At 39.8% G+C, this 24,105-nt stretch overlaps 2 protein-coding genes across 3 annotated transcripts in view; one reads left to right on the top strand and one right to left on the bottom strand.

Moving 5' to 3' along the window:
• LOC145997322 (uncharacterized) overlaps positions 1-7,625 on the bottom strand; it is a 57,439-nt gene extending 49,814 nt beyond the window's left edge. Inside the window, exons 1-3 of one of the 2 annotated variants that reach the window (XM_083134235.1) lie at positions 7,433-7,625; positions 4,995-5,112; positions 1,689-2,193 (exon numbers count right to left, since the gene is read on the bottom strand). In XM_083134235.1, the coding sequence (XP_082990361.1) occupies positions 1,689-2,193; positions 4,995-5,094 (605 nt within the window). In that variant the 5' untranslated portion in view covers positions 5,095-5,112; positions 7,433-7,625. The remainder of the gene's footprint in view (positions 1-1,688; positions 2,194-4,994; positions 5,113-7,432) is intronic. The other variant, XM_083134236.1, reaches the window with a different exon arrangement.
• A 714-nt stretch (positions 7,626-8,339) lies between these two features.
• Positions 8,340-24,105, top strand: part of LOC145996978 (hemolymph lipopolysaccharide-binding protein-like) — a 54,529-nt gene continuing 38,763 nt past the window's right edge. The window contains exon 1 of the mRNA XM_083133571.1: positions 8,340-8,584. The gene's annotated coding sequence lies outside the window, so the exon portion shown is untranslated. The remainder of the gene's footprint in view (positions 8,585-24,105) is intronic.

Genomic DNA, 24,105 nt, shown 5'->3' on the forward strand with positions numbered 1-24,105 from the left:
AGGTCAAAAGTCAAGGTCACGTGGCAAAATTATATTTTTATCCAAAGGTAGGCTTGTCATATATCACTGGAAAGCTTATTCAATTCCCTGTACAATAAGCTTTATTTGAGCTTCCTAGGCAAAATAGTGGCGGAGGTACAGCACATTTAGTATAGCTAAGCGGGCTCAAAAAAGGCAATTTCTGCAAAGTTTGACCTTGAATAATTTAACAATTACAAGACGCACGAGACTAAAAACTTTCATAGTTACTAAGTTCTATGCATAGTTTCAACTCTCCAAATTTCATGAAAATCGGAGATGGTCAGGTTAAAAATTGCACATATCTGTGTTGATTTGGCATGGAATGACTCATACACCGTATTTCTTCGAATCTAAAACATGCTTTTTTTTCCTGCACCTTGAATTCAATGGTATCTTGGATTCGAGTACATACAGTATGTATAAATATACCAAGGTATTAGTTTAACATGTGCTGCAATTATCAAATGGTACATGCAAACATGTATGCTAATGACAATGATAGTATTGTGAACGGTAAATGTAACACCCTTTCAAATTGCAACCACTAGATCCTGCATTTTCTTTGTTGCTAGATTTTTATTTGTACTCGTATCAAATTATGTTGCAGTTTTGTTGATACTCTTGAGAACAGTATTAGATAATTGAAGGGCTCAGGTGTAAAACATTGGTAAGTGACATTTTGTTCATTTCTGAGTTCATTAAGAAAAAAGGTGTGTTTAGCAATTTCAGAAGGCTTCACTGATTCCAATGCAAATTGCATGACATGGCAATTTCTCTCAAAAATTGAACAATGGCACAGTTCACTTTGTAACTCAAAAATTACTAAAATGTCACTTACCATGTTTAACACCCGAGCCCTTCAATTTATATGCAAATTGTGGAAATTTTTACGAGGATTCCACTTCAGATTTCACATTTCGTGGTGCTTTCAATCCCAAGAAGTTTTTTGGTGGTTGTTCATTAGTTATTTCTATATTGGGTATTCAAAATGTTTTCAGTAACATTTATTACAATGTTTTTTTTTTTTCATCATCACATTACATTTCTATGGAAAGACGATGTCTTGTAGATTTTCAGAAACATTTGTTAGATAATAACACACTTAAGGCTGGGCTAGACCTTTGGCCGACATCAGAGCGGCTTTTTTCGAATGTTCCCCTTCTTTTAAAAAACCACTACTAATATTAAAAATCTGAATCATTAAAAATGCTTAGAATTCCTTCTAGAGCATATGCTTGAATCTTCATGTGGTTTGCTTTAACTATAGCCTAGATACTTTCAATAGTTTTGTGGCTACGTAAGTCTATTAAACTATTGATAATATCTAGGCTACAATGAAAGCAAATCACATGAAGAGTCACGTGAAAGCTCTAGAAGGCATTCTAAGCATATTTAATTATTCAGATTTTGGATTCTGTCATAGCAGTTTTTAGAAAGGAGTGAAAAATTCGAAGAAGCTGCCCTGGCGTAAGTCAAGGGTCCAGCTTAGCCTTAACACCATATTTTCTCAGCATTTTCAGGCTCGTTCAGAAAGAGTTAAGGCAACCGCAATATGAAACAGATGGGAACACCCATGATATTGCCAGACCTCGAACCTAACCTGTTCAGTGGTCAAATTGTGAAATGATGACTCGACGCACTCGACCACTGAGATCGGGAACACTTACTTTGAAACAGTTTCTTCTCTCTTCCTCTGCTCAGACTGCAGACGCTGGCTAATCTCCTCGCTGTGCATCTGAAGATCAAACAGATTCTTCCTCTGCCTTTCGACGATGTCGGAAGTTTCTTGCAGCTTCTTGTCCTTCTGAGCGAGCTGAACTTCCATCGCCACTTTCCACTTCATCAGTTTCTCGGCCTCGGAGTTCATGCGGCTGTGCAGCTTCGAAAGTGACTCGTTTTGTCCCAGCAAAGATGCGACCGACTGACATTGCACGGGATTTTTTTTCTGGGATGCAAGCTGCTGTTGCTGCATCTGCTGCTTTTCCTGCTGAATGGGCGCTTGTCTGCTCTGTTGCTTGGCATGTTGTACAGCCACTTTCTTCTGAAGATTGACCTTTTGTTTCTGAGGCTGTTGTTGGCACTGGGACTGTTGCATATCTTGACTGCCAGAAAGCTGTTGTTCTTGGAAGTTCTGCTTCTGCTTCTGATGTGTGTTGCTTACAATGTAATGCTCTAAAAATAAACAAAAATCAGGTAAACTAAAAGCAATGGCATACCAATGAAGAAACAGCACCTCTGTGTACGCACACACACAGAGGAGTATAAAAAATTAAAAGTAATTCAGATGCCAGCCCTTTTTTCTCAGGAGTCATCACTTTTTTTCCCTTGTTAAATATGGTTTAAGAAAGCCATGAATTCAACTAAGATAAAGCTACATATTTTGAAATGTGACCTTAAAACTTTTAATTTATTAATAAATACAAGACTGGATTAAAAGTAATTAATTCTTGAACTGGAGTTGCCGTCCTAAGTAGGCTTGACCAGTAAAAGCATAAATAACTATGAAATACATTCCAATATATGGCCGACTGTACCATATGGCTGCAGATTTTAAAATTTGGCTAGCAAAATTGCAAAAAATTAGACATGTTTATTTTTCTGATTTAATGATACAAAAATCACACAAACATAAAAAAAAAACATATACTGTACTCATTATTTTACAAAAAAAGTTAATGGAAGTTTCCGTAAGTGAACTTGAACTATTAATTTTTCTTTTAGAACTGCCTTTGAAATCAAATGCTAGGTGAAAACTTTTAGGTGACATAGTGACTGGGCATCCTGTATTTGTCTACACCTGTGTGTGTGTGTGTGTGTGTGTATACATATACACACTGTATTTACTAGGGCTGGGCCGATATCACTTTGAACTGAAACCCATACAGATACTGATATCTTTATCGATTTCCATTGATGCAATAATGATGTTGAAAATGGTAATAATTAAAGGTCATTCAAAATACTGATTAATATCAGTGGATAGGTATTCCACTTACTCCGCCAACGATCAAAATGCCAAAAAGTATAGGTCGGTATCGATAAATAAAATCCAAACAAAAGATATTGATACCGGTACCACTGTTATCAGCTGATAACAATGCATTGATATCAGTATCAGCTCACCTCTAGTATTTATCAGATACCACTTTGAACTGATGCCCATACCGATTCTGATATTTTCTCATCAATTCCCAATGATATGGATACCCCATGCTTCAATTGATTAAGAGTTGCTCAAAATAATGATTAATATTAGTGTGCAAGTATTCCAATTATATGCATCAATTTACCATGAGTTTTGCTTTAAAATATTCATGAATTATATCAGAATATTAATCTGCATGTTATGTAATCACAAACTCCTTTTTTTCACACAAAACAGGTGCAAAATAAAAATGAAATTCAAACTTCCTGTAATGTCAAGGATGGGGAAGTCTAATTCTATTGCAATTTGCATGAAAGACCAAAATGCTGGAAAAGTATCAGCCCTGCTGTAAAGATATAATACATGGGTTAGAGATTTAATAGTGGCAACACTGCTACATACAGGCAATGAAATGGAACCAGTACTTCTCACTTATACCACTCGTTAGTTTGATACCTAACATACCTCCCAGTAAATGGACTGTTTTTTCCAACACTAGGTGCATGTGCAGTGACGAGGGGAATAGAGTATCGCTGGAGTTGGCAGGTTAAAGTTGTGTAGCCACAACAATGTTTTTGAGGCAGGAACAGTGGAGTTGGATAAAGATTGAATGTGCCCGTGGCTTCATGTGGCGTGCAGGGAATCTGAGTTGCCTGCGACCTGCATTATGAAAGAAGAGGCAACACGTTTTGCTGAATACTCCCATCATTTTGAAGATGCTAGGTGCAGCGTAACCTGTGGCTCATTTGTGAGCTCGATGAGCCTGGAAGGTGCTCTACCATAACCCATACTCTCTGAACTTAAGCCTATGTGACTTTGATTTGATCCCTAAGATGAAGGGCATTCGCTGCTGAAGTGTTCCAGAGATTCTTCAGGCAATAGACTGCTCCATTTGAACCATCAACACAACAGATGCTGCTACAGGTATACTACGACTTCGACATCACTGGAAACAGGTTGTAAGCCATGCTGGTGACTATAAAGAGCTGTTAAAGTTTCACAGTGGTATATCTTTTGCGTCATTTGTAAATAAATAGTTGTCACTACTAAATCTCCAACCCACATATATGTTCCAACCAAACAATGAATTTTATATTAACTTTGTATCAGAAAATTTTAAAACAATTGTATCTAGATACCAAATTTAGTATTCATCAATATATCTAAAACACATTATTATAATAATTGTGTTTTATTTTCTAATTGAAAACTTAAGTGTTTGACATATCCTTATTGAATGTGCGACTTTACTATTCTCAGACAAACTTTTAATCTTCCCAGCTGTTTTTGCCATCCCTGTTGGGTGACGACAACAGTGTTTTATCCGAAGTTTTTAGATTTTTGCGAAAAGCTGGTCTCTTCCACAGTCTGTGAGGAAGCTTTTTATAAATTCTGACTTTTTAAAGTGTTGTGCTCGTTTTGTGCAGGTCTTTTTACAACACTGAACTTTTAATTTTTCCCAAGGGGATTTTTACACCCCTATTTTAATTCTTCAGTCAGAATTTTAGATAAGGGGATATTTCCCCTTATTTATATAAGGGTGCAAAATGGCCTTAAGTGCCGATGCACCCAAAACATCTAATTCATTCATTCAATAGACAATAATGAAACTTTACTCTATATTTTAAGCATTTTAAATTTATATCAAGTAATTGCATGATAAAGTCTATTTATAAATACATCGCATCAAAGAAATTATTAGGAACTTTATTGGCAAATCAATATACCATTATAAGCTACTAATAAGTCTTTAGATTTATCAATTCTTTACCTAATACCACTCAATATGTAAATTCTTGGAATCAAAATCATAAATAGTTTTACATACGTCGTGATTGCTGACTATGATCGACATCTTGATACTGAACAACACGGGTTTGTTGAGGATGCATTGTGTCCACATTGTGGATGCGTTGCTCCATCATCATATTTAGTTCCCCTTGTACCTGAAAAAAAAATTCAATGAGCTTGATTCAGTGTGGTATTCATTGAACACCAATGTACGGTTTCTTGTATAAATCATGAATCATTGCAATGGAAATTCAGTGGAATTCCAATTTTATATTTTCCTGTACTGCATAGTTAACTTCCTTGATTTCAATAGAATCCCATAGATTGGATTAGAAGTTCTTTAGCCCCTCAAAAAATATCAAGTTTCTTCTAATTCTACATAATTTTAACGTGTTTTAAAATAATATTTACTGGTATGTAAAGAGTGTTCATAATCAAACAAACACTTCTATTCCTTTATTAAATTTACATGAGTGGACATTACTGAAATTAGTTACTTCAGATCATAATGCTTTTGCGAGTACGTTAGGATGGTTATGTTTGGTTGCTCGTTTTTGAAATGTGTAGAACATTGCAAAATGTAAAACCCTTCATATTTGTTTTATTGGTACTAGTTTCATAGATCAGAGACACATTAAAATCGCATATTTTGTGTTTCGCATGGTTCGTACTTACCAATTATGTATTGCGGAACATAGTTCAAGGTGCCATTATGGTTTTTACACGAAAACAAACGCAATTTTTAACATTCTGAGTGCCTTTTTTATTTCTTTCTTCACTTCCGGAACACACAATATGGCAGGCACATCTTGACTTATGATGTGGGTATGCAGTGTTTCAACCTTCTTCACCGAAAAATACCTACTATCGTGTTTGTCACCGGTGGAAATTATACATTATGCACGGGTAGCTGATGTATAGCCCCATGGACCATACACGGATAGCCCCATGAACCATTCATGTATAGCCCCACGAACCATTTCCGATAAGGTTAGGTTAGGGTTGGTTACATTAGGCAAGCATAGTAAAAAAAAGGGGGGTTGAAACAATGACTGACTGCAACACCATCATCAAACGTACGCAGCATCCGGTTGTCGTAGGGCAAGCAAATGAAAGCAATGGCAACTGTGCGTCGGTGAGATATTTCTCTTCAAAAATACATGATTTCGCGGTCAAATATATTCCACGATGAAATAAAATACCTCGACAAACGTTGTAAACCTTGGAGAAACTCATTTCCGTAAGTAATTTCTTGTGTAAAATTGAAGAAATGTGTCTCCCATGTATGAAACTGTTACAGTTTTATTTATATCTTTAAGTTCAGATAACCAAACTGAGACTGGGCCTACAGTTTAAAGGGTAAATGTCTGTTATATCGGAAACACATTTCTTCATTTTTACAGAAGAAACTACTTACGGAAATGAGTTTCTGTAGTATTGTGAAAGTTCTTGGGAGGTATTTTCTCACTGTAGAATGCTGCACAACAAGAAATAAGCAATTTTGATATAATAAACTTGCATTTTGTGCAAAGCGACAACAGTATGCCGTTGTTTCCATTATGTACCTGAAGATGGCGCGAGCGTCGAAAGTCATGCGGTCTCGCCAGTGTTTCCAAACTTGCCTTTTTTTTACCAGATTTTTTTAAAAATTTTTTAACTATGCTTACCTAACCTAACCTAACCATGCCGGAAATGGTTTTTGGGGCTATCGTGAATGGTTTTTGGGGCTATCCGTCAATGGTTTGTGGGGCTATCGGGAATGATTTTTGGGGTGATGAAAGTAGGTATTTTTCGGTTAAGAAGGTTGAAACACTGCATACCCACCAAATCGACGCGCGATGATCCACAGCTCTGCGCGCCATATTGTATGTTCCGCAACGGAAGAAAGGACCCAAAAGAATTACTCGTAATGTGAAAAATCTAAGTTATTTTCGTGTAAAAAGCATAATGGCACCTTCAACTATGTTCCGCCATACACAATTGGTAAGTACGAACCATTTAAAACTGAAAATATCCGATAAAAATGTGTCTCCGATATAACAGACAATTACCGTTTAAAGTGGGATCCGAGCCACTGGGCAAATACCTCCACTAAGGATCTCTTTACACCATTTGGGAGGCGAAAATCGCCACGTTCAAGTAGTGTCATTCTCGTGTGTGATGAATTAAATGTTAGTGCATTAGCAATGTAGCAGGGCGAATTTTGCTTACACTTGAAACAGTATGTCGTTAGCATTTTCATTTTCTTGTTTGTGTGTATGTGCGCATAGCAGGGAGGTAAAGCAGTGAAAGAACATTACAATGTATTGATATTTCATTTCCGATGGTCAAAATAACTTGTTTATTTGTAGTCCCTGCAAGTTGAAACAAATTTTGTTCCAAGTATACTATATTTGAATTTAAACATGGAAAACATTTTTTCGAAAGGCAACACCCAAACACCGACCCGTAGTGTATTTAGAAAATATTACAAACCAAAGATTTAAATCCGTAGGCGGAAATTAAAGTATTGTAGAATTTAATTTCGCTTTCAACGCAATAATCTCTTCAGTTTCTTTAGACAGATTAATGATTATTCAATTCTGATCGTCACCTTTTAAATAATAACTATTTCTAATCATAAAGCAAAAATTAAGATCACTTTCATTAGTTTCGTATTTGTAGTGAATCTTCGGCAGCAGTGTTACCAGGTACGAATGCATAAAATCTGCCTTATCAGCTACAAAATTCCTCAAGCCACCAAGGGGGTGCAATCCTGTTTCACTTACGGTGTTTTCTTTCAACGCGGGACAGAAATGTTTTGGTGGCGACGGGAAATTTTCTTAATTCCGGCGTTCGGGGCGGAAAAAAGGTAACAGTTTCATGCATCGGAGACACATTTAAATCGGATATTTTGTCTTTCTTGTGGTTTGTACTTACCAATTATGTATTGCGGAACATAGTGGAAGGTGCCAATATGCTTTTTGCACGAAAACAAACACTTTTTCTGCTAAAATAAACCATTTTCCTTAATGCTGCGGAAAGCACGTCACGGTGCGATATCGCTTGCTTTGCGAATTGTAACGCTTCTTTTGTTTTCGAATATCAATGTTTCCAACTCTATTGTGCATGAAAGTTGTAAAAAACCGGGGATCAAAAACCATGCACGGGTAGCCCCACAAACCATTGACGTTAGCCCCAAAAACCATCCACGGGTAGCCCCACAAACCATTGACGTTAGCCCCAAAAACCATCCACGGGTAGCTCCACGAACCATTCACACGAGGTTAGGTTAGGCCTGTTAGGTTAGGTTCCATTAGCACCCATTTCACCCCTAAATTCATCGAAAAACCATTTTTCTTTCTCGAAAAAATACCGCGCGTTTCTCGAAGAAAAAAAACTCGCGTTTCTCGAAAAAAATCGCGCGTTTGGAAACCCTGATTCCACTAGCGAGATCGCGTGACTTCCGACGCTAGAGCCATCTGCAGGTACATCTTGGAAACAACGGCATGATGTTGTCGATTTTCACAAAATGCGCAATATTATTACATGAAAAGTGATTATTTATTGTTCTGCTGCATTGTAGGATGAAGTTTTAGGAAGAATATATATCGACGGAGGTTGTAAACCTTGGACAAACTCATTTCCGTAAGTAGTTTCTTGTGTAAAATTGAAGAAATGTGTCTCCGATGCATGAAACTGTTACCGGAAAAAATTCGCCACTTTCCGATTAAGTCGGAATCAATGCATCCTTTTGTTTGTGGCTTACGTGTCGCTCGGACTGAGCCGTTCCCTCACTTCCGCGCATCGTGTCGCCTCTTGCGGTTGTTCGTGTCAAAGAGAATAGGATTCAGTTTATTCTCTTTGGTTCGTGTTCTGCTACAGATTGAATGGGTTCATGTCGCTTGCCGCTTCGGTGTGAATTCTCCCTGTCGCTTAGCGCCAATCGCGTGTCGTTCGTCGCGTGTAGCTTGCAGCTTGTCGCTTAGGTGGCTTAGGTGTGAAATTCCCCTAGGTGATTGTTTCTGCATTTCTGGGATATGAATTAACGTTTTCCGAGAAGTTTCAGTCACAAACAATGTAGAAACCACTTTTAAGCATGGCCAGTTGGAATTTCCCGACTGTGCGAGATCCCAAGAAGTCTGGAAATAATTTCCCGAAGTCGGAATCGGGACTGGACTTTTCGGAATCCAGAGAAGACTACACACAGTGCATGCGACGATGAAACAGTGTGTGTCATCTTAGCATACCTTGAATTGTGTTTCTCGTGCGACATGACAGCAGCAAGGCGTAATTGAGCAGCAGTCGAGAGAATCACAACAAGGGCCGCGCATCGACGGGAGATGCGATGGGGCTGATATCTACCATTCTCCAACCGGAAATGGCAAAGATAAGGCGTAATATTTTCTATAAGGAAGTCACATTTAGTATACACCTTATTACCATTCAAAAATCATATTTGGTTTGGTTTGGTTTGAGTTGCTGTTTTATGTCCACTTTATGCACAGTAAGGCTAGTCGGGACTGGACCTACAGTTTAAAGTGGAATCCGAACCACTTGTGCCTCCACCGGGTATCGAACCCGGGACCCCTTGATTACAAGGCAATGACGCTACCACTGCGCCATGGGGGAGGCCCAAAAATCATATTTGGGCTAAAAGAAGAATTAGATATCTACTTTTCTTGTTTCCTGGAGGAAGGCAGGGGCATAGGCTCCGATTTATTTTGATATTTGCGGGGGCAAAGCTAAACAAAGCACCAATACCAATGCCTTGCCCTTTGCGGGGGGTTCCGATTAGGAACCTAGGAATAAACACACACTTTAGTTAACCTTTTCAAAATTGTAATTACAATTAACTAAAAACATAAACGAATACTGTATATCACGTTACATCTAGTAACTATATTTTGATTATATGTATGGTTATTCAACATAATTCTTTAGATGTAACTTTTGGTTGAGGATTTGATTATCACATGTGGTTCATAATATTTATTTTCACAATTCTTTACTGGAGTGCTCTCTCTCTCACACACATACATATTATTTTAATGTTTGTTATGCATCATGTAAATATATAACATTGCAACTTCCAGCCACAGCAATGCATTATCAAGTATCATGAACATGTTTACAAGTATAGATAAAAATAATACTAATTTTGGTTAAATAAAACAGCGACATATTTCAAAACAGAATATTTTTAACTTCTACTCGAATTTTCCTCATAAGATTCAACCATAGATGTGGTCCAATGAAATCATATAATGTTCTCATTAGTGCGAATATTATACAGTTCTTTCTTAGGTGCTTGACACAGAGGCAAGCTGCTTTTGAATCATCGTACTTTGTAAAAAGTTCTGCAACGCAAAAGCACTGAAATTACGTTGTCTTGCAAGAAGTATGCAGCGTCTAAAGTAAGTGCACTAGCCTCCCTACTTCCCAACTTCTATAAATATTTGTCTTACTCATTTTCCCAGCTAACACAATTTTCGCAAAGCATCCTCCCACCCATGGAAGCTTTCCCCCCAGCTAACTGCAAGGCTCGACCAAAATTACTTGCAGCTAACAATTTCCACTTCAAGCACTAGCCTCACCTAAGCACAAATATAATGCAAACCATGTAAAACTAAATAGGAAACTAACAATAAGCTTCAAAGTGGCAATGGACAAAGATGGAAATGGGTTAATGGAAAAGTCTTTCTCCCGTAGTAGAGGTTGGAGCATGAAATCCAAGAAGTTGCTTCAGTGGTTTCAAGTTTATGTCTACAAAGCAGGCGCACAGAAACATCATGTGTCCCATCCAGGGTTGGCAAAATTTGTGTTTTTTTAAAAAAGAACAAAACAGACTGTTTCTTTTGTTTAAAACATGTTTTTTTTGTTTTAAACACAGTTTTAAACATGAGTTAAAAAAACATGTTTTAAACATGTGTTTTAAACAAAAGAAAGTCAACCTTTTCCCAGTAAATTATAGTTAAAGTCGTTAAAGAAAAAAATAGGGGTGTGCGGGATCCCGAAGAGTCGGGACCGGGATCTGGAAAAAAAAATCCCGATTTTTCGGGTTCCCGAGCAGTTAGTTTTTGTACCAGAAGTGCAAAAACAAGCACTTAAGATGAAAATTGCGTGTAGAATTCGAGATTTTCAGACTTTGTCGGGAAATGGCAACTATTTCCCGTCCCGAATGTCAGGATTTAAAAAAAATTCCCGTCCAGACCAAAAAAATTCTGTCTCGCACACCCCCTAGAAAAAATACTCATTTTTATGAAACTATATTACTGAAGTACAGTGGCTGCAAGAGCAGTTTATATCCCTTTGGAGATAATGTTTACCATACTTCAGGGAAGGGTTGTGCGGGACAGAATTTTTTGGGTCGGGACGGGAAATTCTTTAAATCCCGACATTCGAGACGGGAAAAATTGTCAATTTCACGACAAAGTCGGGAAATTTTAGGGACGGGATATGTTCGAAATTTCCCGAAGCTCTTAAAATCTCGAATTCTACACGTAAGTTTCATCTTGTTTGTTTTTACACTTCTGGTACAAAAACTAACAATTTCCGATACGTTCCAGACATACATTTACAGAAGAAAATGTCGAGAATTGACGAATTTTTGAAATGACCATTCTGTATTTCCCTACTACTTGGGACCCCGAAAAGTCGGGATCGAGACGGGATTCCCCCCCCCCCCCCGATCCCGGTACCGACTTTTCGGGAACCCGCACACCTCTACTGCAGGGACAAAAGTAGGGGGTGATAGCCATCTGTTTCCGCCACTACTGAAGTAGGTTAGGATTCATATTCATCTAAATTTCAAGAAACTAAATATTATAGAATTACTATCTTCGTCGTGGAAAAATAAGGGTGAAATATTTCCTGCTGCATGAACAGTTTATATAGGAGAAAACAACCTGCAGTGTCATAATAGATTCTCCAGATCAATTTATCTATCCAAAGTACAAAATTGTGTTGCCAAAAGTAAGCGTCTGCGCTTCATTCAGTTATACAAACCAATGAATCATATCGCAAGAGAAAAAAAATATCACGTCATGATCAAAATAACGTATTGTGTATTCAGACACTTCCACCAGTCTCAAACTTACAGGACGGTACGAAACAAAGAACTGAGAAGTTTCGATTTCTACAGTAAAGCACGGGCCCTTCTTGTCGCACAACAGTGTTGCTACCTTGTGCATACATAGCTAGCCTGCCTAACTTAATAACGTAGGCATTTAGCCAAAATTAAAGGTAGTGTCTGCTGCCACGTTCTTTTTCTGCTGTAACCCAAAAGAGACATGCGCGTGGCAGCAGACTGTTTTATCGTGATTTCATCATGCTATGTATGCAATTACGTCCGTAACACATACTGTGAAGTTTTAGCGATTAATTACACAAAAATGTTTTAAGATTAGGTCCCTTAGCATTCTTCTAATAATAAACCTAAATGCTCTCGTAGTTAGGTTAGGTTCTGTTAGCATTAAAATAATATAACTAAATGCTTTCTAAGAAAAAGGTTCTAAATTACCTGTACATTGATTCCCACTAGTCATATACTTGCATTTTTATCGTCTTCATCTGTTCTTAAGATTTGGAACATCCTCTTAGCAGACGAATTACGTGGCAGGAGCAAATTTGACGCTTATTCTTACTGCTGACACGCGCGTGGCAGCAGACTCGGCCAAAATTAAAAAGCTCTCTCCCGTGATGTCAGAACATAAGGTTGCTCAAGTGTTGTGCGATAAGTGAGACCCGTAATGCACGGATTAATTGACACTGATTCAATGAAAAGACAGGGTTGCCAAACAAAAAAAAACATCACAGACTATAAAATATCAAGTACCAAAATGTGTTTTAAACACTTCTAAAAATAGACATGTTTAAGGGCCGGTTGCACCATCTCCGCTTAACGTCTTATCCCCCACTTAAGAACATTTTGCGGTTGTTCAATGTCCGCCTAACGTTACCTAGCACTTAAAGTCCCGTGTAACGTAAGTTGCGGTCGGGGCTCCGCCTAACGCGTTAAGTGCCAGGTAAACATGGAAAAGCAGTACACTGTGCAGCCAACAGATACGTGCAGCACCTAGTATAATCTGTGTTTACACTTTTATAGTTGATAAAATCAGCCCTGGCCCAAAACCATGGTAACGGTTGAAGTTTTTGCGTGCGATGACGTGTGACCGGCCAAGTGAATGCATCACTTCAATGTGAAGTCACGTGAAATGACAAAACGACAGTGTTGCAGTATGCAGATATTAAACACCAGAACAAGAACAACGTCTAGATGAGGATGTGTACTACAGGCTGTGGAAAAGGAGATGCGATAACCACTAACGCCGTCAAACGGTTGGGCGGGAACTTTACGTCACATACCATGAAGAAGTAATAGGGTCTGAGCTGATTATGTCCTTTGCGATTAGTCCGCTCAGAATTAGTTCACTTCATCAAATGATTTACTAAATCTCATCAATTTACATTATGAAAAACTAAATATGCTGACCAAGGCAGTAATTTATTTTATTAAAAACATAAACTAAACGTAACGTTTCAACCTTCTAGCAAGGTCTTCATCAGACTCTGTATCAAGTACAAAAGCTGCATCTAAATTTAGAACCACAGTTAATAGCTTGCTAATGTAATATTTGTTTTATAGAAGATTAGTTGGGTAACATTTTCCATTAATGGACATTAACTTTAAAACTTTTTCTTATTATTACAAAATACACTACATTACTTCTTCACTTTCTTAAAGAATTATTGTTTTTACTAATTTAATATATACAGTGCGTCCATTTCGATCTGCAGCCGAGAGATCGGGAGAAACGTGGCGGGCGGCGCTGACGGAGATGCCGACATTTGAGGCCTGTAATGCCCGCTTATTTTTGTGGACATCTTGCAAAACGAGCACTAACCTGTGTTATAACACGCAAAAGTTCTTCTGTAATTCTTCCAAGTTCCACCCTTATATACACAAATAAATACGCTTTAGAAATTATATTAAGAGCCACAGATAATACTCTGTAAAACATTTTAATCATAGTTTTGACCAGTAACGTCCTGCTTAAGTTTATATCCTTGAAAGAGTTTTGTGTCGATGGGGATCGTTTGGAGGTTTCGAATGTGCAACACTGTATCAAGATTACGCTGCAGACAAACCGTTAAAAGCTAATGGTGTTCGTGAGCTTCCTTGCAATCCGAAATCTCCTAGCTCAAGTTTTTTGTTCCTTCGCGACTACAGAGCTTTGAATATAGTGGCAGGCAGATGTAAACCAAGAGCGTGTTAATTTCGTACTGTGCGTAAGAGTGTTATTCTTGGTTACTTGCCGTTACTTGTTTGTGTTATTGCAGTGTGTATGTGTGTTGTGTCAGTGAGACGATTGGAATGCCAGCCGCAAGGTTCACGTTAGAACAAAGAATTTTTATGTATGACACTTACGTGAAAACAGACTCGTGTCGAGACGTGTGTAGGCAATTTGTACAGAAATTCCCAGGCGTGTAGGTGGACATCACTTTGAACAACTCTTATAACACAGGTTAGTGCTAGTTTTGCAATATTTATATAAATGTCCGCATATGTCCATAAAAATATGCGGGCATTACAGGCCGCAAATGTCGGCACGTCCGTCAGCGCCGCCCGCCACGTTTCTCCCGATCTCTCGGCTGCAGATCGAAATGGACGCACGGTATAACTAGACTAAAGGTTAATTTCCTTGTATTCAAAATTAGACATTAATATTATTGACATATTCCATATCATAGTGAAACTTATACTTGTATGATCAAGTGAATGGAAATCAATGAATTAATCTTTGTAGTTGGTTGTACGCCTTTAATTTTGTTTTAAATTAATGTTTCAAGAAAACTATATTTCTGCAATATACTTCTACAACTGAATTCTACCTTATGGCCAAGTTACAAAGCAAAAATTAAACCATAAAGCTAAACTTCTACAGCTGATGATCAAAATCTAATTTCGGCTTCGCAGTAACGCAACTTAGCGTTGAACAAAACTTCGTGTATATTTTGTGCTTATAAAATACCGACACGAAAGTTGTCGTATTAATCATTTTACACATCGGTAAGAAGCCACACTTGGTTTCTACTGCAGAAATTAAAGACTACACATCGAAAGGTGGAAAAAAAATGTGCCCTTGCATGTTAACCTGAGACTGTAGTGGCGTGCCCAGGATTTTCGAAAGGGAGGGGTTACGTGCACTATTTTTGATAGTCATCCCTCATTTTGCCATCTTTTCCTACATTTGACGTTTTTCTTTTAGGTATACTGGGCCAAAGGGGGGGTTATAACCCCCACCAACTCCTACTTGGGCACGCCACTGCCTGAAAGAGAATGAAATATTACTTCATGCCAAGTTTGCGTGAAAGCAAAGTTGAACAGTATTACATTTTATGTTAGGCAGACTTTGATATATTTGCGGAAACATGTTGTGCACTGAAGAAAAAAATACAAGTGCATAGCCTAGTGTAAATATAGCGTAAATAAATGCTCATTTGAACTTCTTTCTTCTAGTATGCACAGTATATTATGTTCAACGTACTTGGAAGATGTATCTAAAATAAATAATAATGACAAGTGGTGTGCGGTATCTCGAAAAATCGGGACCGGGATCGGAAAGAAAAATTCCTTCCCGATCCCGACTTCAGCAAATGACTTCCCTACTTTTCTGGATCCTGAGCAGTCGGGAAATACCGAATGGTCATTTTAAAACGGTATTAATTCTTGACGTTTTCTACATTTCAAGTGTCTGGAACTTATCGCAAATTGTTAGTTTTCATTCGAGAAATGCAAAGACAATCACTTAAGGTGAAAATGACGTGTAGAATTTGAGATTTCCAGAGCCTCGGGAAATTTCGGAAATTTCCCGTCCCGAATATTTCCCGACTAGTCGAGAAATTGCAAATATTTCCCGTCCAGAATGTCGGGATTTAAAAAAAATAACGTTCCAATCAATAATATTCTGTCCCGCATAACAATAAGTACCCATCGATATTTATTTTCAATTTGTCTAAAGCCACAAAATGCAAATGGGTGGAAATGCTCATTTGTGTACTTGATTTCGTGTGTTCAGTTTCTGGCATGGTTTCCTATGTGCATAGTGCAATACTAGCGCATAGATTTGGAATTCATTTCATGGATAAATTCACCTCTTACCGTCGTTTCGTCATCACGAGTAAACAACGGATTGGCCCAACCTATACTTCTAATAACCTTGGATAAAATGGCAAAGTCTCGATCAGCTGTTGCAGATTGCGAAAGTTTGCTGCATGTTTTGCATTACCAAATAACAGCAAAAAAAGGCAGATTTGTTAATTATCCCAGGAGCGGCAATAAATAAAGCAACGTTTGTAAATATATGTGTAGAAATGAATATTAGATGGTCATTTTCGTGTGTGTTCCGAAAATGTTGTATATTGATATTAGCATTATCAGTTTCACTGTAATTTCGTATGTAGGATTTGAGCTTGAGTGCATGCGGGTACAGAAAATAAAACCAGGTTAAAGTAATGCGTTTGATGCTTGCAAAATTGTATTAAAATGCCGTTCCAAATAAATGAATGTGTGTTTGCTGTAACATTTTTTTTCAACCAAACGCAATACACGAAATGTACACCATGCATCAGTTGCTTTTTCGCAATCCTGGTAATTTGTAATCTTTAAGATTAAAACACGTGTAATATTATTAGAGTCACTTCCGTCGCCATTGGTGTGAATGTAACAGTAGTATGAACCCAACGTTCTAGGCCTGCCCTTTGACCTACTTTCTCGCCTTAATGGATTTTTCTCGTAAGGCATGACCAGTGTTGCCAACTACTCACTCGAAAAATCCATTAAGGTTTTTGTTTTACGCACTAAACTAACCTGCTAGATTTGACGCGATTCTGCGTAGCGTCGTTGTTTTGGTACAAGGCATCCGTCATGATCAAAATTTCCTTGTAACTTTGGTAATCTTCGTCTGTGTAATCTCTTGGTTGCTTTTTTGGTGATGAGTTCCCACAGTCCAACCGTACCAGGATACCTGTTCCAGCTGTTTTTCTCACCCAAATTGACTTTCACGTTGTCACCCTCGAACGCGACTTTCGATTTTCCGATTTTCCAAACCACGCCCTCGTTGAGTTCCATGGTTGGGTACAATCCGAAAACCTCGTTTTTCTCGAACTAAACTCAACGGCCTGTTGATCAATCAATTTTCGGAACGCTGCTCTTCTTGCTGGAGCAGTGACGATTTCGGATTCGCGACGATCGACATGACGAGGAAACCCAACGACGGAAAATACAAAAACAAAATTAACGACTTTCTAAACGTTGCAACGTTTAGAAAGTCGTTAATTTTGTTTTTGTATTTTCCGTCGTTGGGTTTCCTCGTCATGTCGATCGTCGCGAATCCGAAATCGTCACTGCTCCAGCAAGAAGAGCAGCGTTCCGAAAATTGATTGATCAACAGGCCGTTGAGTTTAGTTCGAGAAAAACGAGGTTTTCGGATTGTACCCAACCATGGAACTCAACGAGGGCGTGGTTTGGAAAATCGGAAAATCGAAAGTCGCGTTCGAGGGTGACAACGTGAAAGTCAATTTGGGTGAGAAAAACAGCTGGAACAGGTATCCTGGTACGGTTGGACTGTGGGAACTCATCACCAAAAAAGCAACCAAGAGATTACACAGACGAAGATTACCAAAGTTACAAGGAAATTTTGATCATGACGGATGCCTTGTACCAAAACAACGACGCTACGCAGAATCGCGTCAAATCTAGCAGCGGCGAAAAATACAAGAACCTCATCAAGCCGATATGGAACCAGGTCAAAACAGGCAGCGGCGTCAAACTCTACAACAACCTGCCCAAAGAGTTTGTGTGGGTTGACGACGTGCGCAAGCTCATAGACAGGTTGTTGGTTATTTGCAGGAGAGGAGAATGCAGGCAACAGCAACTTTCGCAACGAGAAGGTAGGAATTGTGGACATGGTTAGCTCCAAGCTTGCCAACTTCATTGTGAATAACAACAAAAGCATAGGGTACCTCATCAAAATCATCAACACCCTACCTCCGAAATTTTGGAACGTGGCCGAAGGTCGAGGTCTCGTGAACGACATCATCAACAAGCTACCCTTCAAGATGCACTTGCCAGGTTACCAGTACCGCGGCCCCGGTACCAAACTCGAACAGCGACTAAAGAGAGGCGACAAGGGTGTGAATCCCCTGGATGCTGCATGCAAGGATCACGATATTGCCTACAATACCAATACCGATCTCGATGTACGTCATGATGCTGACAGAAAGTTAGAGCACGCAGCTTTCGGGAGACTCGTCAGCAGAGACGTCTCGCTGGGCGAACGGGTCGCCGCATTAGGTACGACCATCGCCATGAACACAAAACAAAAAAAAAAATTGGGGTGGGGTCTATAAATAACAACCTACCCGAACTGCTCTGTAAAAAAATAATCAAGATATGATCACCAAATCCTCTGACGGCATCCCAGGGAGTCACAAGCAGACAGGTATTATCGTTACGTTCAAACCAAACTCTGAGTTCATGGAGCCAATTATCTACACACCCTCCCCACCGATATACTTTCCTGTATCTCGTAATCGCATAGACAACATAGAATTAGCAGTAACAAACAAAAAGGGGGAGGTGGTTGATTTTGCAGGAGCCGCGACCACTGCCGTCGTGGAGATTAACATATAATAAATAGCCATCATGGAACAAATCGAAAGTTACGAGTTGCAGTCCTTCCCTCCCAACCGTCGCACGTTTGCCAACCTTAACGAAGCGAATCGAGAGATAGAATACGATGTGGACGTCGGGGATGGATTCATTCACCCTCACAGAGCTGATTTGTACGTCAAGTTTGATGTAGTGAAGAGAGACAACGGCGAAGCATTTCTTGCCAACGCAAACCTAAGACTCGTAGATAATTTTGTGCCGTACCTATTCTCGCAGGTGGAAGTTAGAAAACACGGCACCGTCATCGATAGGGTTGACTACCCCGGGATTACCTCGACTGCCGTGGGAACACTGAAACTCTCCAAGACCGATGCAGCATACTACCAGGCAGGGGGATTCGAAGCAGGTACAAAAATCAAAACTCAAAGTCACACAGTACTGTTTCCCATGCGTCTGCTGCCCGGTTTCTTCTCGGACTACAAGGAGATCATGTGGAAGGGTGGTTTGCGCGTCACTTTTCGCAGAGCTGCCAACGACAACGACGCACTGATGCGATACAGCACTTTGGGCCCGGACGGGACTACCTTGCTTCCCAACACACTACCCGACGCTGCCAAGTGTATTGTAAGGTCCATGGAGCTGCGCGTGCCAGTGGTAGAATACGAATCAAACTATGCTCTCAAGTACAAAGCCGACATCCTGAAGAATCCTCAAGTGTCCATTCAGTTTTATGGCTACCAGTGTGTGCAAAAACCTGCTTCCGGCAATCATTTCGAATTTGACGTAACCACGCAATTCAACAACATTCGGTACGACATGCCCGAGTTTGCAGCCGTACTCTTCCAGACAGGAAGAGGTAACAATCAGGAGAAAAATTCAAGCCAGTTCGACAACTGCAAGATTAAGAACATTTACCTCAAAAATGGCAGGAACGAAGTTTTCCCACGTGAGAACTACAACCTAAACATCGCAGAAGAGGACTACCTGAAACTGTACGAGGCGTACACAGCTTACAAACGAGTGACTTCCGGTAACGTGGACGTGTACTACAATCCAAACGAGTTCATAGCTCGCAGACCCATGTTCCTCATCAACACATCTAAAAGAAAGCAGGTGGTTGTTAACGATCGCACCAACATCAAGATTGTGTGCGAGTTCCACGATGCCTTGCCTGCCGACACTCTGTGTAGCGTCATCCTCATCGCGGAGAAAACTTTTGTGTATGATGCCAGGAACGAGCGAGTAACCGAACAGTTTTAAAAAAAAAATATATACTGACCAAAAATCCTTTGTTAACCTGCAACGCTGTGTCCAGGATGTACTGCAAGAAGTAGAGGTTGATAATAAAACATCTTCTTACAATATATATACGCACTGCCTGTCAACACCTTGTTTTGTGGTGAATCTGAAAATATAATAAAATTAAATCATGCTTGAGCGCGCAATATTGATACGGCCTAGTGAGTTGGCAACATTAGTAGACCCAAATGGAGAATTCTGCGACCGAAAATGAGGCTCGGTGAGGCTCGCCTTAATAGTTTGCTCTTGTAAGGCATAAGCCTTATTTTCTCGCAGTGTTGCCAACATCTTACTCGAAAAAATCACCAAGGTTTCTCTCCACGTTCCACTACATAGGATATCCTCGGGCAAGGCATCGTGAAACTCGCAGACAATCTTGATGTTGGTTCGATCGTTGACCACAACCTTCTTTCTCTTAGATGTGTTGATGACGGTCATGGGTCTCCATGCTTTGAATTCGCTGGGCGTGTAGTACATGTCCACGCTTCCCTCGGTCACGCGTTTGTAAGCCGAGAACGCTTCGTAAAGTTTGAGGTAATCGTTTTTGGTCACGTCGAGGTTGTAATTCTCGTGCGGGAACACTTCGTTTCTACTGTTCTTCAGATAAACATTCTTGATCTTGCAGTCGTCAAACTTGCTGGAATCTTTTTCCTGATTTTTGTCCCTCCCGGTCTGAAAAAGCACTACGATGAAATCTGGCATGTCGAACTGTATGTTGTTGAACTGCGTCGCATCAGTGCATCAGTGCGTCGTTGTTGTTGGCAGCTCTTCGAAACGTAACGCGCAGTCCTCTCTTCCACATAATCTCCTTGTAGTCCGAGAAGAATCCCGGAAGCAAACGCATGGGAAAGAGCACCGTGTGACTTCTCGTCGATATTTTGGTCTCGGCTACGAATCCCCCGGCCTGGTAGTACGCTGCGTCTGTTTTGGATAATTTCAACGTTCCCACCGCCGTCGACGTGATGCCTGGATAATCTATTCTGTCGATGACGGTGTTGTGTTTCCTCACCTCCACCTGCGAGAACAGGTGAGGCACGAAGTTGTCCACGAGTATCAAGTTTGCTGCTGCGGGAAACGCGTCTCCACTTTCTTTCTTCACCACATCGAATTGAAGGTAGAGGTCCGCTCTGTGAGGATGAACAAACCCGTCGCCTACGTCCACATCATATTCGATCTCTCTGTTCGCTTCGTTCAAATTTCCAAACATAGGTTCTATTCATATTTTTACTCATGTATAGACATACATGATGAATCAGCAAACATATTTTTTCTAAGTCTTGCCGTTTCCAAAATAACCTTATTTCCACTCACCATTTTCGATTTCCGAGCATAGGTTCTATTCATATTTTACTCACATATAGACGTACGTGATGAATCCGAAAACAGATTTCTCCTAAGTCTTACCGTTTCCAAGATAACCCCACTTCCGGTCGCTATTTTCGATTTCCGAACATAGGTTCTATTCATACTTTTTCTCACATATAGGTGTACGTGATGAATCAGCAAACATATTTTTTCTAAGTCTTACCGTTTCCAAGATAACCCCACTTCCGGTCGCCATTTTCGATTTCCGAACATAGGTTCTATTCATATTTTTACTCACGTATAGGTGTACGTGATGAATCTGAAAACAGATTTCTCCTAAGTCTTACCGTTTCCAAGATAACCCCACTTCCGGTCGCCATTTTGGATTTCCGAACATAGGTTCTATTTATACTTTTTCTCACATATAGGTGTACGTGATGAATCCGCAAACAGATTTTTCCTAAGTTTTACTGTTTCCTAGATAACCCCACTTCCGGTCGCCATTTTGGATTTCCGAACATAGGTTCTATTCATACTTTTTCTCACGTATAGGTGTACGTGATGAATCCGCAAACAGATTTCTTCTAAGTCTTACTGTTTCCAAGATAACGCCACTTCCGGTCGCCATTTTGGATTTCCGAACATAGGTTCTATTCATACTTTTTCTCACATATAGGCGTACGTGATGAATCCGCAAACAGATTTCTCCTAAGTCTTACCGTTTCCAAGATAACCCCACTTCCGGTCGTCATTTTGGATTTCCGAACATAGGTTCTATTCATACTTTTTCTCACATATAGGTGTACATGATGAAACCACAAACAGATTTCTCCTAAGTTTTACTGTTTCCAAGATAACCCCACTTCCGGTCGCCATTTTGGATTTCCGAGCATAGGTTCTATTCATACTTTTTCTCACATATAGGCGTACGTGATGAATCCGCAAACAGATTTTTTTTTGCTAAGTCATGAATTGGAGGGTTCTATGACAAACTATATTAATTCTCGTAAGAGAACAGAACGTGTCCTACAGGGCAAGTTAAGAGGGCATGTGCATGGCCAAAGTAGCAGCTAGCCTCTCCCCTTTCAACGTGAACTTGGGAGTGGCGCAAATTCCACGCCGGAACAGGCGTTCTGCCCGGCACGGAAGTTGATGTTTATCGCAGCGTTACAAATCCAGCCGGTTGTACGGAAGCTGATCTTCACGTGTATTTTTCACGAGACACGCTAAACGCCACGTGCATACGCAAGATCATGGCCTTGCGTAAAAAATCAAAAAATTTAAAAAACAATAAGACTTTACCGCCAGGCAAACTGCTCGAAATGGACGCCAAACAGAACACAGCTAAATTGATGATGAATAGCATGTATGGTCAGATGTACGAATTGAAAAACATTCCAGAAGAGATTCGCCCGCACGTCAATCAATTCTACGTTCGAAGGCCATACGGGAAAACCTTTACTTTTTTGGTTGGGCCCCACGCCAGAGGGCCAGGAATCCTAAAAAACAACAATTATTATTATTTTGTCTGTTTGCTTGCGTCACAATACACGCGCACGCGTGTGTGTGTGTGTGTGTGTGTGACACATCGTTCCCCCGAGAGAGGTTTACAAAGATCACGATATACAAACATTGCCGGAGTTGGAAAATTACGATATGGCGCATTCGCTCATTACTGTTGCCAGCCATAAATCTCTCTCTCTCTCTCTCTTCATCTTACACCAACGTTGGCATCTCTATTTTTTTTTAGTTGTAAGTAAATTGCCAACACACTCTAGTTAATAATGCTACATATTACACGCACACACACGCACACACATACTGCGTTGCCATCCACCCATCTCTCTCTCTTTTACGGCAGTGTCGGTTCTTTTTGTCCAGTGTGTGCAGGTTGGCAAAAATTGCTTTATGCGCTGTAAGGCAAGCCTCAAGCAAAATTGCCACCTCCTTGCTTTAGGTTAGGTTAGACCAAAAAAAATCTTGGTGATTTTTTTTCGAGTGAGGAGTTGGCAACGCTGATTTTTACTTGAGGGCAATCAACCGGGTTGATTGCACAAGCAAAGTTGCCACCTCCTTGCTTTAGGTTAGGTTAGACCAAAAAAATCTTGGTGATTTATTTTCGAGTGAGGAGTTGGCAACGCTGATTTTTACTTGAGGGGGGGTCAACCGGGTTGATTGCACAAGCAAAGTTGCCAGCTCCTTGCTTTAGGTTAGGTTAGAGCAAAAAAGGCTGTGGGTAAGCTGTCGGTTGTTTAACTCTTCCCTTTCTCTTTTTTTTTCTTGTAAAAGGCTATGGCAAAAGTACCAGTGGGTTGGCAACCTTGCTTTATGCACTGTAAGGCAAGCCTCAAGCAAGATTGTCAGCTCCTTGCTTTAGGCTAGGTTAGACCCAAAAAAAAAACCTTGGTGATTTTTTCGAGTGAGGAGTTGGCAACACTGCGAGAAAATACCTCAAGCAACGTTGCCACCTCCTTGCTTTAGGTTAGGTTAGACCCAAAAACAAAAACCTTGGTGATTTTTTCGAGTGAGGAGCTGGCAACACTGCGCGCGAAAAGTAGGTCAAAAGGCCCAGCCAGAACGTTGGGTTCCTACTACTACAAAAAGTAGGTCAAAGAACGAGTTAGCATAAAAATAGCTTAAACAATAATGCCAGAGCTTTTTTCTGTCCATTTTTCTCTCATTGTAGGTTAGTTTAGTGCGTAAAACAAAAACCTTAATGGATTTTTCGAGTGAGGAGTTGGCAACACTGCTCATGCCTTACGAGAAAAATCCATTAAGGCGAGAAAGTAGGTCAAAGGGCAGGCCTAGAACGTTGGGTTCATACTACTTGTAACATTGCAAATAAACAAGTAATATGTTGTTTCCGAATAACAACTGGCAAAGAATGCAC

This window comes from Lepisma saccharinum, chromosome 13, assembly GCF_977018435.1.
Source record: "Lepisma saccharinum chromosome 13, izLepSacc3.1, whole genome shotgun sequence".
Classification (NCBI taxonomy): domain Eukaryota; kingdom Metazoa; phylum Arthropoda; class Insecta; order Zygentoma; family Lepismatidae; genus Lepisma; species Lepisma saccharinum.